The sequence below is a fragment of the Pleurodeles waltl genome, chromosome 6, assembly GCF_031143425.1.
Source record: "Pleurodeles waltl isolate 20211129_DDA chromosome 6, aPleWal1.hap1.20221129, whole genome shotgun sequence".
Classification (NCBI taxonomy): domain Eukaryota; kingdom Metazoa; phylum Chordata; class Amphibia; order Caudata; family Salamandridae; genus Pleurodeles; species Pleurodeles waltl.
In genome coordinates, this window is record NC_090445.1 from 718,112,044 (window position 1) to 718,127,162 (window position 15,119).

Below are 15,119 nucleotides of genomic sequence, written 5' to 3' on the forward strand. Positions count from 1 at the left end.
GAATATTTAAAAATAAAGATAGAAAGCTAAGGAGAACCACCATTTTAATGATGGCTACTTGCCCAGCTAATATGAGGGGCAGATTGATCCATTGGTCTATTTGAAGAGAGAGGTTTTCAACAGCAGGGCTGTACTTTCACAGCATAACCTCAGCCTCATCTAGGTGTATCTGGAGGCCTAGGTATTTAGTGCTATTGATACAACACTGGAGCTGGAAGTCTAAGGGCCAAGGATAAGGAAGAAGGAAAATCTCCGACTTATTCCAAATAATGGATAAACCGGAAAATGCACCAAAGCAAATCACTTCTCATGTAATGGTGTCAGATAAACAGCATCACATCATCAGCATACAGAGATGCCAGCAGCCAACTACTGGGGAAAGCAAGGGCTCTCTCCATATGGCGTCTTATCATTGGTGGGCCAAAGGATCCATAGTAGTGATGAAAAACAGGGGGAGAGAGGGCTTCCCTGTCTGGTACCCCTGCTTAATTTAAAGGGTTTGGAAAGAGTGCCGTTAATTCGGATGCAAGCCATTGGGTCATTGTAAAGCATCAGGATACGCTGTTGGAAACCCTTAGGGATGCAAAACTTTGCTAAAGTGGCAGCGAGGAAAGTCCATTCAAGGGAGTCAAACACAATTTCAGAGTCGAGTAGTAATGCAACTGTTGGGAGAGCAGGTGAAATTTGGTTGATGACTGCGAAAACAGTATGGCGACTGATGGAAATGGAGCGGTATGTGATAAAGCTGGTGTGTATGGGGGAGAGAATGCAGTACATTATGAGCAAGAGGCATGTGGCTAGGCCTTTGGCAAGTATTTTATTGTCATGATTTAAAAGCCACAGTGGTGGATAAGGAGGTGCAATGGTGAGGAGGTTTATTAGGTTTGAGTAGTAGGGTAATGACAGTCTCACACATTGTGGGGGGAAGAATGCCCACTTCCAATGATTCAGAATTGACCTTTGGTAGATGTGGGGCCAGGATGATCTTGAAGGCCTTATCAAAGTCATTGGTAAAGCCATCGATCCTGGGGGCTTTGGAGCCACAGAGGGCATGGATAGCTTGAATAATTTCTTTGCATGTGATGGGGGCTGCGAGAAACTGTTGCTGCCCCGGTTTGAGCCAAACCATCGCAACCTCAGCTAGATATTCATTCACAGCTGCCTCGGTATCTGCCACACGGAAGGAATAGAAATATTTATAATAAGTTAAGTATTCCTCTACGATAGCCGGGCCGTCTGTGATAGCCAAGCAGTCTAATCGCTGGAGTTGGGTGATACAAGTGGTATGATAAGAGGGCTTAGGCAGGTTGGCCAAAGTCTGGCCAGGTCTTTCACCCTCACCATATCGTTGTGCCATTGTGTATTTACCTAGGTAGTTAAGTCTGCGTAAAACCAAGTCATTTAATTCTTTGAATAGTTCAGATCTAGTGTGTAAACAGGAGAGTCTGCTGTTTATGCTAGTGAGGCATCAAGGTCACTAAGATGTTTCTCTACTCGGGCTAGGTCATTACGAATGCTACACAATACTCCAGCATGCTTAGCAAAACAAATACCTCTGATATAGGCCTTGAAAGCCACCCAGAGTGTAGAATACGTTTGCACCGTGCCAGCATTCAATGTAAATATTCTGATGCAGCGTGGCAAATTTCTACTCTGAAAACCTCATAGAGGAGGGCTCTTGCAGGGAAACGCCAGGCCCGGAATATTGGTAGGGTGCTAGGTATTGTCAGGGTGGCTTTGACCTCGTGGTCCGATAATGTGTGAGGTAGATGCCCAAAATCAGTCAACCACAGCAAATTGGCTCGAGACATATACCAGTAGTCAATGCGAGTCCAGATGTTGTGTGGCACCGAGTACTAGGTAAAGTCTCTCCCAGAGGGATGGCGGGATCGCCAGGTGTCGACCAATTGGAACGTGTCTAGGAGATCTGCAGGAACACTAAGGGAATTCGGTTTGGGTACTGTCATGGAGCCAGTAGAGACTAGGAGGGGAGTGTGGGTAATGTTAAAATCCTCGCCAAGTATCACATCGTCAGCCGGATGGGAATGTATTAAAGACAACAGGCCGTGAAAGAATTCAGGGGCATCGGTGTTCAGAGAATAGACATTTACTAGTAGTATTGAGTTATCCACAAGACTACACAGGACCAGTATATAGTGACCCTCAGGGTCAGGTACAGATTTGTGTAGGGTGAACTGTACGTCCTTGTGTATTAATAAGCAGACTCCCCGTGAATATGTGTTGAAATGGGAAAAGTAGCGATTATTTCCCCAGTGAGAGGCATAAGTGCTGTCACGATTCTCGGGTAAATGAGTCTCTTGCAGTCTGTTCAGAAAGGCCAGAACTTGTTTCCCCTTTCTTTAATTACAGAAGCCCCTGATACTCCACATTAAACAGGAGAGTGTAAGGGGTGTACCCTGTATACTAGGTGGCAGCATTGTAAGAGAAAAAAAGGAGTAGTGGTGCATTATCAGCAACAGAAGCTAGGAACATTCAGTGCGAATATACATGTGTAGCTATAACAAAACAAACAAACAATTAAGAGACCCGATTCTCCCCCCACCCACAACAGCCTAAACCGTGGCTGGCTAGTACCCCATTCCAAATCTAATCAGCTAACCATAAGCATCATGGTATATAAGTAGGGATGTGTCGATGCCCCATGTAGGGGAGCCGTTGCCCAATTGTAGGATTAGAAACAAACAAATGGAGCATTGGCAGTGCCATCAAAGGATTCTTAGCGAAGGAGTAACTGTAGTAGAAGAGGTCCCACAGTCATATCTAATGCTAGTCCAGTACCCCACAGGAACGGGGATCCCACTGCGCCACCAGTGGGAAGTCACAGGTCTATGACAAGCACACAGCAGAGGAAGGCATACAGCAGTTAAGGCCCTCTGATCAGGATCTCAACGGTGTGCTGGACAGATCCGGAGTTGGGGAGCCAGCAGCTGATGAACAGGAAAATGGAGGTTTATCTGCTCAATATTTCTCGCAAAAGTTGTGTGCCTCAGCAGGGGTAGCAAAGACGCGGAATGGGTCATCCACCTTCACGCAAAGTTTTGCTGGGTACAGCATGTCAAATTGAATTCCCTGTTTCTGGAGGGATCGCTTCACATCGGCGAACTTGCGTCGGGCATCCTGTACCAGCTGAGTGAAGTCTGGCTATATAGATAGGGTGGCACCATCATATTGTAGCGGACCCCACTCCCACGCCAACCTCAAGGCCATGTCCTGATCACTGTATCTGAGAAGCTTGGCAGTGACAGAGCGAGAGGGGGCCCCGGTATCCACGAAGGTATCTGTAAAGGACTCTCTGCCAAAGAACTCGGTGAGGCGTTTCTCAATAAAAAGATCCATACGGCAAGTGATAGTGATCTCGGCCAAGCCGGTAATACGCAGGTTGTTGCAGTGGGATCTGAATCTTCAGTTTTTGCAGCCACAGTTTTAATAAGGCTCTCTACTCTCTTCAGACGCCTCAGGGTGTCCACATTGCCATCCTCTATCCCCGAGAACCTGCTTTCCACCCCCTCAATTCTGGGAGCAAGGCCATTGAGGCGTTCGCTCTGGTGAACAAAATGGTCAGATAGGGTATCAAGTTGTGCACCAATGGCCTGAAAACCGGCCCTCAGCTCAGCCATAATCGCCATAGTGCCGTCCGAAGGCCCAGCGTCGTCAGTGTTCGCAGGGGGGCCCATCGCCCCAGGGGTCCAGGACTGCTGTCTAGTATTCTGAAATTCAAAAGTGAGCTGCGTCTGCTTAGGGTCTCCTTGACCCATCATGGGTTGGGAGGGTCACATACTCTGGCCTGGGTAGAAAGGCCTAGCTGTAATAGAAAGTGCTCACCCTGCAGGGTATAGAGGTCCTGGACAGTACATTTATGTAAAAAGGGGGTATAAGTGAAAAAATATCTTGCAATTACTGCCCACTAGGGGGGCGAAAGGTGCACATGCGGTAGAGCAGACAGTTCATCCAAGTAGCTCCTCCCATGAATGGGCGGTGGTGTGAATATGATGGACAGGCCTGTAGACACATGCAGGCAAAGGTACCACTGATAGTAGCAAGGCAGAGGCCATGAAGCATGGGGGCACGGGGCCCAAAGTCCACCGCAACGGTGAGTTGTTGCTAGGTCATCACAGGCATGGAGGGAAATGGCACAGACAGTACGAGCATGTCAGATGTGCTGCGCATCACCTACTGCAGCTCTCAGAAGTTATGCAGCAGAGGGACCCTGTAACATGCGCTCAAGGAACAGGGGATATAGTGCACCACCCGACCCCAGCAGCCAAGGGCAGCTGGCTCTTGCACGGCCAATTGCCCAGGCAGACACAAGTGAGCGGCACCCACTGAAGGCGATGCGTAGACAGGCAGCCAGTGATAAGTAGCTCCGTCCCCCAACGCCCCTTGCATCGGATACTGGAGGCTGCAAAATAACAGGCAATGCGCGTTCTCTCGAGTGGCGAATAAATCCACCTGAGGAGTACCCAACATCCCGAAGATGTGGAGGACTAGATCCGGGTGGAGACGCCACTCATGATCTATTGAGAAGTGACGACTGAGACCTTCCGCTCGTACATTCAGTACCCCGGCCAAATGATTTGCTATTAAGCAAATCTGATGGTCCTGAGCCCAGGACCAGAGTCGCAGGGCTTCTCTGCAGAGAAGGTACGACCCTACTCCTCCCTGCTTGTTTATATACCACATCGCGGTAGTGTTGTCGGTCAGGACCTGAACTGACTGACCGCGAAGGGAAGGGAGGAAGGCCTTGAGTGCCAAACGTACTGCCCGCAATTCCAACAGATTGATATGCAACATCTGTTCCGCTGGAGACCAATGACCCTTGATCTCCAGGTCCCCCAGATGAGCTCCCCACCCTAGAGTGGAAGCATCCGAAATCACTGTGGCCACTGGAGGAGGCAGTGAAAACGGGTTTCCTTGGGAAAGGTTGCCGTCCTCTGCCCACGAAGAAGATCCACTACAGCGTCCTTGGAGATCTTTCCTGAATCCCTGAGATCTCCTTTGTGCTGGAACCACTGCCTGATGAGGCACCACTGAAGAGCCCTCATATGCCAGCGAGCATGAGTGACCAACAGAATGCAAGAAGCAAACAGACCTAGCAGGCGTAAGACCTTGAGGACTGGAATTTTTCCTGCTTGAGGAACAAATTCAAAATCCTCAAGTCTAGGATCGGCCGTAACCGACCGTCCACTTTGGGAATCAGGAACTATCTTGAATAACACCCCTGACCCCTTTCCTGCAACGGCACCAACTCTATAGCGCCATTTGTCAACATGGTGACAACCTCCTGTTGCAACAACAGAAGATGGTCTTCTGAACAAAAGGAGGGACGGGGGGGAAAGGGAGGAGGGAACTCCTGAAAGGGGAGAGCATAGCCCTTTTCCACAATTCCTAGCACCCACGAGTCTGTTGTAATTGACCTCCATTTCTGCAGAAAAAGACTCAATCTTCCCCCTACAGGAGAAGTATGGATGATAAAGTGGGGAAAACTAGGGTTGCTTCTGCTGTTGTCCACCAGAGGAGGATGAAGAAGAAGAGAGCTGCTGGGCTGGACCTCTAGCCCTACCCCTACCCCGCCCTCTAAAGGCACGATAGGGCGGATTGGCAGGTTGCTGGGCATAAGACTGTGACCTCCGAAAGGCAGAACCTCGAATGAACCCTCGAAACCTGCGAAAAGGTCTACAAGGCGTTGTAGTAGAGGTCTGTAATCCCAGGGACTTAGCTGTAGCCCGACAGTCCTTAAACCGTTCAAGGGCAGAGTCTGCCTTGTCCCCAAACAGTTTTTCCCCATCAAATGGAAGGTCCATTAAGGTGGATTGTACGTCTGAAGAAAATCCAGAGGACCTTAGCCAGGCATGCCTCCTTGTAGCCACCGATGTTCCCATGGCCCTGGCAATGGAATCCGAGGTATCCAGGCCAGATTGTATAATCTGCTGTGCAGCAGCTTGCGCATCCAAGAAAAGGGACCCAAACGAGTTCTGCATCTCCTGTGGCAGATCCTTCGCCATTTCTTTAGCAAAGTCTATAAGGGCGTGGACGTATCTGCCCAGCACGCAGGTAGAATTAGTAGCTTTAGGGGCCATGCTGCAAGATGAAAAGATCTTCTTTGAAGACTGTTCCATCCTCTTGGATTCCCTATCAGTCGGGACTCCAGGGAATGTTCCAAGGGCAGTCTTCGCAGAACATGACGCCTTAACTACCAAGCTTTCCGGAGTCGGGTGCTGTGACAGAAAAAACGGATCTCCTGGAGCACTTCTATGTCTCCTCGCCACTGCCCTGTTCACAGCAGGAGTTGTCACTGGCTTTTTCCACAAGTCCAAAATAGGCTCAGTCAAAGCCTCATTGAAAGGCACCAAAGGGTCAGCACTGGACGAAAAGGGATGAAGTACCTCTGTGAGCAGGTTAGTTTTTACTTCTGCCACAGACAAAGGCAAATCCAGGTACTCAGCTGCCTTCCTCACCACTGCATGGAAGGAAGCAGCCTCTTCAGTTAACTCCCCCGGAGACGCAATGTCCCACTCCGGGGAAGTATCCAAACCACTTGCAGTGGCAAGACCCTGGAACTCATCTGAAGGCTCGATCTCGCCTTCCTCAAGCTGTCTATATTCCTCCTCCTCCAGAAGTCTCAATGCCTTTCTCTGAGATCTAAGATGTGTTTCTAGGGCCGGCGTCGACAAAGAATCCATCGACGCCGACGATCTCGAACCCCGAACAGGACCAGGAAGGCTCCTAGGCTCATCCGGCGCTGGTGCCGGCGTCGACACAGAGTCGGCTGATGACCTTCTCGGAGTCGGTTGGCCAGAAGACGATGGAGCCGGTCTGGATGGAGACATCAACGATGCCGGATGGCGCGGAGAAGGAGTCGGTTGACGTGCAGGCAGATCCACAGTCACAGGTGGAGGATTCCTGCCAAGGGAGACCCTAGGCGCCGAACCGCCAGTCTCTGTAGGGCAGAAGGGCATGAATGGAGCAGCCCTGTACGACGCCGGCGAGCCCAAATTGAACGCCAATGGCCCCTTGGGACCCGCCGGTGCACCAGCAGGGGCCATGGATTGAAAGACGGCATACATCGCATTCAAAATGCGGCCGGATCCATCCCTGGAGCCGGAAAAGCCGGGTACTGTTGTGCAGATGTCTGCTGAACATCAGGATCCCTCGACGCCGGAGAAAACTGAGGGCTACGTTGAGCGACCTCAGAAACTGAAGGCGCCGGTGACAACTCTGGACTCTCCTGCTGAAGCGTGACAGTAGGACTCATCTCCCATGTCTTCTGGCGTCGTGAAGATCGAGACCTCGACCTCGATCGGCTCCGCTCCGAACGGCACCGAGAGTCATGACGGCGCCGAGAGTTATGATGACGCCGCTTCTTATGCTTTTTGGGAGAAGCATGGGAAGAATCCTTTTTATGGCCCTTCTTCTTAGCTTTAGCCAAGAAGAGCTTCGCCTCACGCTCCTTCTGAGCTTTTGGATTCATGCTCTGACACGAAGAGCAACCTTCCACATCATGCTCCGAACTAAGGCACCAAATACAGTCCGAGTGGGGGTCGGTCACTGACATCCGACCCCCGCATTCTCTACACGGCTTAAAGCCGGACTTTTTCGGAGGCGACATTGTAACACCAAAAATCGTTACAGTTAACAACGAGCCAGAAAGAAAAACCGTTGGCGTCGAAGGCACGGAAAAAAGGAAAACTGACGTCAGTACGCCGACGAGGACCTCTTATTGGCACGTTGACGTCAGACGGAGTCAAGTGGAGCCTTGCCATTATGACGTCCTCGTCGACGTGGACAGCTAGGAAGAAGACTTTCCGTTGGATGCTGGCGCAAGGATCGAATTCATAAGGTGAGGAATCCACAGGTAGTTGTATCCATCAGAAATATATTCTGCAGCTCTAGTTGCTAACACAACCACCCCCAAGGACTAATTTACAGTAGTTGCAACATTAATTACTCTGTTCAGAAGTTCAGTTATTTCATTAGTATGAAAAAACATTTTACATTTAAATCCATGTCTTTCTAAGACAGTCCTCTCGTACTGGATGCAAGTGCAACTCCTTTGACTGACCAGTGCTACTGTGAATCCTTCAGTGAAGCTTGGCTGAAGGACATAATTCTGTTGAGATTACTCAGGCCTCCTGCCTGTGCTCCGAAAAGATGTTATTCTAGAAAAAACATAACGGAGACGTAAGGAAAGGGAATAAAAAACAGGATTTGACTGTCAGCCTGGGTGGGTTCAACTTCACTCTAGAGATCTTTGTATATGTGGACCTTCTGGTCTTTGTTAGCAAGGTAAGAGAAAAGCAGCATAAGTGTGAGAGTTGATAAATATAGTCAAACAGGTAAAAGGTAAATTGGTTTTATGGCTTACCAAGCTCCAGTGTGGATGAGGTGATGATGAGCTCTTGCACCAAATGGAAACTGACGGAGAACCCCTGGAAACTGTGAAGCAGTAAAGGTAACACCAAAAGCAGTTCACAAATACAGAGAAATCCCATCTAAACTCTTACTAAGGAGCACAGGGAACTGAGGGGGAAGGAAAACAACGAAGTTGAGGAACAAATAACCGGGTGATGATCCCAACGGCAAGTACACAACCTTTGCTACATCACTGGTCACATACTGAAGTTTGTAGTTTAGACTATGAAAGAAGGACTTAATCCCATATTAGAATGTAACCAGCACTGTAGAGGAGAATGATGACCAGGGATAGTTGTCCTAGAGAAAATGCATCAGACATACTTATTGCTTCTAAATCGTACGGCTCTTTGGTACTCCAGACCTGTAATGAACAGGTGACAAACAGAAATTGGGGGTTCATATAAGTGAGATATGTTTTAATCTAAATAGTTACTTGGCTCAGTCACATCCCTACAGCTAAAGTCCCAAAACAAACTTCAAAAAGGCTTGCTTACTTCACGATGTTTCTTTCCAGCCCTGTTACCCACTTAGTGCTTTCTTAGGAAACTTTAAGCTCACCCTATTAAAGTTAATCAGACTTGGTCAGGCACATATGAATAGGCATATGTAATCGGCCTTTTATAAGACTAATGAAACAATGGGTAGTACTCAGAAAGTTGTGGGTGTGTATGTGTGGGTTCGTGAACAGAAATGTCATAGGTTGTTTGGGGCTCGGGTTGACAAACTCAAGCATGCACCTCATAGGGTGAGGACCTGTTTAAAAGCTTTAAGAATATGTCCTGCAGGTAAAGAGAAAACACAATATATACAGCATCAGTGGCCTGGTAGTGGTATTAGCCGCCATAGTTGCCTTGGCATTAATTAATAGGGCATTTGTGGTTTGAATTTATAAACTAATGTTGCAGCACCAGCACAGCGCCCTAAAAACCGTGGGGCTTGTAGAAAAAAATAAATTTCTGCACCCTCTCTCCTGATGGCCCAGTGGAGAAGAAAATTTTTATAAACCATCCTGGTTAGAACAGCAACATATGAATAAGACTACATTTATATTCACCATGAGTACCTTTATTTTTGTCAAAAACAGTGAAAAAGTGAAAACATCTCCATCATGGATACATCATTTTTAAGAAGACAAAGTTACACAAACAACAGTTCGAGCAGCACAAGACTGAAAGCCAGTCATCAGAACACAGAATGCTTTCCGGAGTATAAAAGCCACGTTGAGGCTGTTGCTTTCCTTAATTTTTTCAAGTTTTTCTTACTTTTTATTTTAAAACTCTATAATCCTTTTAGACCAAAAATACATATAAAGGAGATGGAGCTCATCCATGGCTGGAAACTGCAGGAACGTTGTAATCAAGATTTCCTGCTGGATCTTTGAAAAACTAAAAATGGAAGATGAAGAATGTACGAAGGTGCCCTTGGGTAGGAGGGAATGTATGAGTTCAACTAATGTCTATGCTGGTCATACGGGCCCTTCCGTTACACCCTCCAGGGGGAGGCCTGTGGCGTTCTCCACTGGGGGATGCTCTTCCTTGTGCGGTTTCGGCTGGGCACGGAGGCAGACATACGGTTGGTGACAGGACTTGCATGTCAGTGCAGGATAATGCTGGCGGTAGCAGGCATAGGCAAAGAGCAGGCCAATCAGTCCTCCCACAAAGGCATCTGTAAGGGATCGACAAAAAAACATACCTGTTATTGGAACCATGATATGGCTTTTCCGCAGGTCAGGTAGTCCGATGTGGTGGAGCAGAAGAGTGCAAGGCTTAGGGACCATTGTTGAGTCAGATGACTATATACTAGCAGAAGATGTCTAGGAATGAGCACCTAGAGAGCATACCAACTTCCAGTCACCAAATCCATCAGGACCACACCAACTGCCTATCACCACATCCATCAGGACCACTCAAACCGCCAAGCACCACATCCATCAGGAGCACGCCAACTGCAAAGCACCCCATCCATCAGGCGCATGCCAACTGCTAATCCCCACATACATCAGGACCACATCAACCCCCAAGCACCACATCCATCAGGAGCACACCAACCGGCAATCGCCACATACATCAGGGCCATACCAACTACCAAGCGCCACATCCATCAGGAGCACACCAGCCTCCAATTGCCACATCCATCAATAGTGGTGCAACCTACAACATCACGGATGATGAACAAGTCACTCTGTGTGTTCAAGGAGGAAGAGGAAAAATACACAGCAGGTATGATAGTGGAGAGTTAAGTTTTTTTGCAACAGATTGGGGTGAGATGAATGTGGCAATTAAGAGGTTCACTGAAAGGCAATCAAAGGGAGAGCCTGTGTTGTCCTTCGAGAGTTTAGAGAGCCAATTGAGAACTACCTCATATTCTACTTTTTTCTAACTTAGTTTAGGCAAGGAAGGAAATAGACATGAAGGGGGCAGGCACATGCTTGTGCTAGTTATATGGAGGGTAGGTCTCCTACCTGCCCTCTCCAGGGTACCATGGGAGAAGGGGGAGGAAATTGTCCTTGAGAGGGGAGATGCCCCAGTGGCTACCTAAGCTATATATATGGCTGCCCCTTTCCCTGTGTCTTGCTCTGGTAGGAAAAGCAAATGTATATGTCCATTTCAGGCCTCTCAAGGTTCGGAATGTTCCATAGAGCAACACAGACTGATATTTTGGTGTAAAACAGAATTATAATTATTTTGTGAGCTTTTCTTATGTTAAATGGATGTGATACTGTGCTCTATATTTGTATGGTAATTAAAAGTTTGTATGGCTTGTCCTAAAAAAAAAAAATTCTGATGGATACACCTACCTGTGTATTCCTCACCAAAAGAATTTTCCCCTCGCGCCAGCTTCAACGGAAATTTCTTCTAGCTCTGCACGTCGATGATGACGTCACAATAGCCTGACTCCACCAAACACGTATGACGTCATCTAGGCAATAAGAAGCCCTCGTCGACGTGCAGACATCAGTTCCCTTTTTTCTGTGCCTTCGAATAAAGTTTTTTTTTTTAGGCTAACAGGGAGCTACAGTTGCGCATCTGTAGTTACAATGTCGCAGCCAAGAAAATCTGGTTTTAAGCCTTGTAACCAGTGTGGGGGTCGGATGTCGGTCACTGACCCCCATGAAAATTGTATCTGGTGCCTTAGTTCCGACCATGAGGTCGAGTCATGCGGTTCCTGCCAGCGCATGAACCCTAAGGTGCTTAAGGAAAGAGAGCCTAAATTGTTCCTGGCCCGTTCCAAGAAGAGGAAGGAAAGGCGGCATCGGAGAGAGTCCTCTTCGAAATCTTCGAGGACTCATCATTGTCATGGAGACTCTCGCGCCATCACGACTCCCGGCGCCGATCGAGTAGAGGTAGGTCCAGATCTGCATCTCCATCAGCTCGGCGCCATCCGACGTGGGAGATTAGCCCGACCGTCACTCCTCCGCCTCCTACGACTCCGACTTCACCTTTGTCAGTGTTTGAAGTCGAGCCACTTCAAGAGCCGGCAGATTCGCTGGAGCAGGAGTTGCCTGGCCCATCATCGGCTTCTATGCCGGCGCCGACACCGCAAACATACTCAGATTTCCCGGCGCCGGGTACAGATCCTGCTACATTTTTAAATGCCATGTTCAATATCTTTTCCACCATGGCGCCCGGTGGAGGGCATGCGGGTCCGTCGGGTCCTTTAGCTTTTAATTTAGGTGCTCCAGCTCCTTACAAGCTGACGCCCTTCATGCCATTTTTGCCGTCTGGAGCCGCTGCGGCGCCGATGCCCTTGGCGTCGCCAAGGAGAACAGTGACGCCTACAACGTCTGCAACTCCGGCGCCAGTGGATTCTCCACGGATCCAGTCTACTGCCAAGGTGCCTGTGGCGCCGGAGGGTCCGGCGTCGGATGGATCCGAAGAACGACGCCGACGAAGATCTTCGGCGTCGGCCGACGCCTTATCGACACTGGGTCTCGAGTCCAGACTCCGGTCCAGACGTCTAGCTTTGCGCCTCCTGGAGGAAGAGGAATATAGCAGGCAACATCTGGAGGAAGGCGAAATCTTGGAGCCTTCGGGTGATTTTCAGGGTCTGGACACTGCAAGCGGTATTGATACTTCCCCTGAATGGGATTTGGCTTCCCCTGGGGAGTATACCAAAGAAGCTGCATCTTTTCATGCAGTAATAAGGAAGGCTGCAGACTTTTTAGATCTTCCTCTTCCGGCTGTGATGCGAAAAGGAACCTTTTGACGGAAGTGCTGCATCCAGCCTCGGTGGTGGTGGAGCCTCTCTTGCCCTTCAATGAGGCTTTCCTGGACCCCATCAAGGACATTTGGAGGAAACCTGTGACTTCTATAGCTGTCAACAGGGCGGTAGCAAGGCGCTATTGTGCGGCTCCAGGTGACCCGGACTTCCTCTCCAAACATCCAACTCCGGAGAGTTTGGTTGTTCAGGCTTCCTGCTCTTCCCGGTCATCCCCTGGTTCGTTCCCCGGGACCCATGCGGATAGGGAGTCAAAGAAAATGGACCACGCGGCAAAGAAGGCCTTTTCGTCATGCAGTATGGCCTTGAAATCGACCAATGCAACCTGCATTTTGGGACGTTATATTCATGCCCTTATGGAGGAAGTAAAAGGTCATCCAAACTTGCCACAAGAGGTGTTGCATTTGCTAGCGGATGCTCAGGCGGCGGCAACCCAGGTGATCCAGTCTGGGTTGGACACCTCTGACTCTGTGTCAAGGGCTATAGACACATCCATATGATCGAGGCTCAGGCTTGGCTGCGCTCATCAGGCTTTTCTATGGATGTGCAGGCGACTCTCCTGGATCTGCCTTTTGATTGAGAAAAACTCGTTGGGACAAAGGCAGATTCTGCTCTTGAACGTTTCAAAGAAAGCAGAGCCACAGCGAGGTCGTTAGGACTTCAGGCAGTTACTTCCTCTTCCTTTAGGTCGTATAGGAAGTTTAGGGGTTTTGGACGTGGCTCCTCCTTTCGTGGCAGATTCCAGGCACCACAACAATCTGCAAGCTCCCTACCTTACAGATCCTTTAGAGGCAGGGGCAGAGTACGTACAAGAGGAGCAACCCAGCAGCACTCTGCCTCTTCCTCTTCCTCAGGAGGGGTGCAGCAGGGAAAGCAGCCTTAGTCCTCCACCACTCCCTGTTCACTTGTCTCCGGTAGGGGGGAGACTTGCCCAATTTCTTCCAATATGGGAGTTTATAACATCAGACTCTTGGGTCATCGACATTGTGAAGAGAGGGTATGCTCTTCCCTTTCGGGAGTTCCCTCCTCCCTTCCCTCCCCGCCCATCCTTCTGTTCGGAAGACCATCTTCTGTTACTGCAACAGGAGGTGTTATCCCTATTGGCAAAAGGCGCAGTAGAGTTGGTTCCCGAGAAGGTGAGGGGTCAGGGCTGTTATTCAAGATACTTCCTGATCCCCATAAAGGATGGTCGGTTGAGACCAATTCTGGACTTGAGGATTTTGAATTGGTTCTTCAGGCAGGAAAAGTTCAAAATGCTGACCCTTTCACCCTTTCAATCCTTTTGGCGTTGAACAAAGGGGATTGGATGGTGTCTGTTGATTTTCAGGATGCGTACTTCCATATTCCGATCCTCAAACGCACAGGAAGTATCTCCGGTTTGTGGTGGGATCACAGCATTATCAGTTTGCGGTCCTCCCGTTTGGTCTTACTTCAGCACCTCGAGTCTTCACAAAGGTGATGGCGGTGGTAGCGGCAGAGCTCAGAAGAAGAGGGATAGCGGTGTTTCCCTAACTGGACGAATGGTTGATCAAAGCCAAGACTCCGGAGCTCGTGCGGCGTCACCTTCAGTCGACAATTCAGTTGTTGTACGACCTGGGTTTTTCAATCAATGTGCCCAAATCTCACCTGGAGCCCTCTCAATGCCTCCTATTCATAGGGGCAGTACTGGACACGACATTGAATCGGGCCTTTCCTCCGCCCCAGCGGGTCCAAGACATTCAGGCGTTGATTCCGATGTTTCAAAATGGAGCGGTAGTTCCATTCCTCAAGATCCTTCGTCTGCTTGGTCTGTTTGCTTCTTGCATACTGCTGGTCACTCATGCACGCTGGCACATGAGGGCTCTTCAGTGGTGTGTCCGCAGGCAGTGGTTTCAGCACAAAGGGGATCTCGAAGATTCGATCACGATCACCAGAGATCACCAGAGATCACCAGTGGATCTTCAGTGGTGGGCAGCGATCGGCAACCTGTCACAAAAAAAAAGGCCGTTCTCGCTGCCTCAGCCGGTGGCCACAGTTGTAAAAGATGCTTCCACTCTAGGGTGGGGAGCTCATCTGGGGGACATGGAGGTCAAAGGCCTTTGGTCTCCAGTGGAACAGAGATTTCACATCAATCTGTTGGAATTGCGGGCAGTACGTCTGGCTCTCAAGGCCTTCCTCCCTTCCATTCGCAGTCTGTCAGTCTAGATTCTGACGGACAACACTACCACGATGTGGTATATAAACAGAGAAGTTCTTCTACTCTGGTCCTGGCTTCAGGACCACAAGATTTGCTTGGTAGCAAATCATTTGGCCGGGGTTCTGAATGTACGTGCAGATGTTCTCAGTCGACGAGTGGCGTCTTCATCCGGATCTGGTTCTTACATCTTCCAGATGTGGGGGTGTCCGCAGATAGATCTGTTTGCTACTCAGGAGAAAGCGCAGTGCCCGTTATTTTGCAGCCTCCAGTATCAGGTGCAAGGAGTTTTGGG

The 15,119-nt window shown here is 49.2% G+C and overlaps 1 protein-coding gene across 1 annotated transcript in view; it reads right to left on the minus strand.

The window, feature by feature from the left end:
* Window positions 1–9,479: 9,479 nt before the first annotated feature.
* Window positions 9,480–15,119, minus strand: part of PLPP4 (phospholipid phosphatase 4) — a 682,158-nt gene continuing 676,518 nt past the window's right edge. The window contains exon 7 of the mRNA XM_069239228.1: window positions 9,480–10,098. Within this exon, the coding sequence (XP_069095329.1) occupies window positions 9,899–10,098 (200 nt within the window). The 3' untranslated portion in view covers window positions 9,480–9,898. The remainder of the gene's footprint in view (window positions 10,099–15,119) is intronic.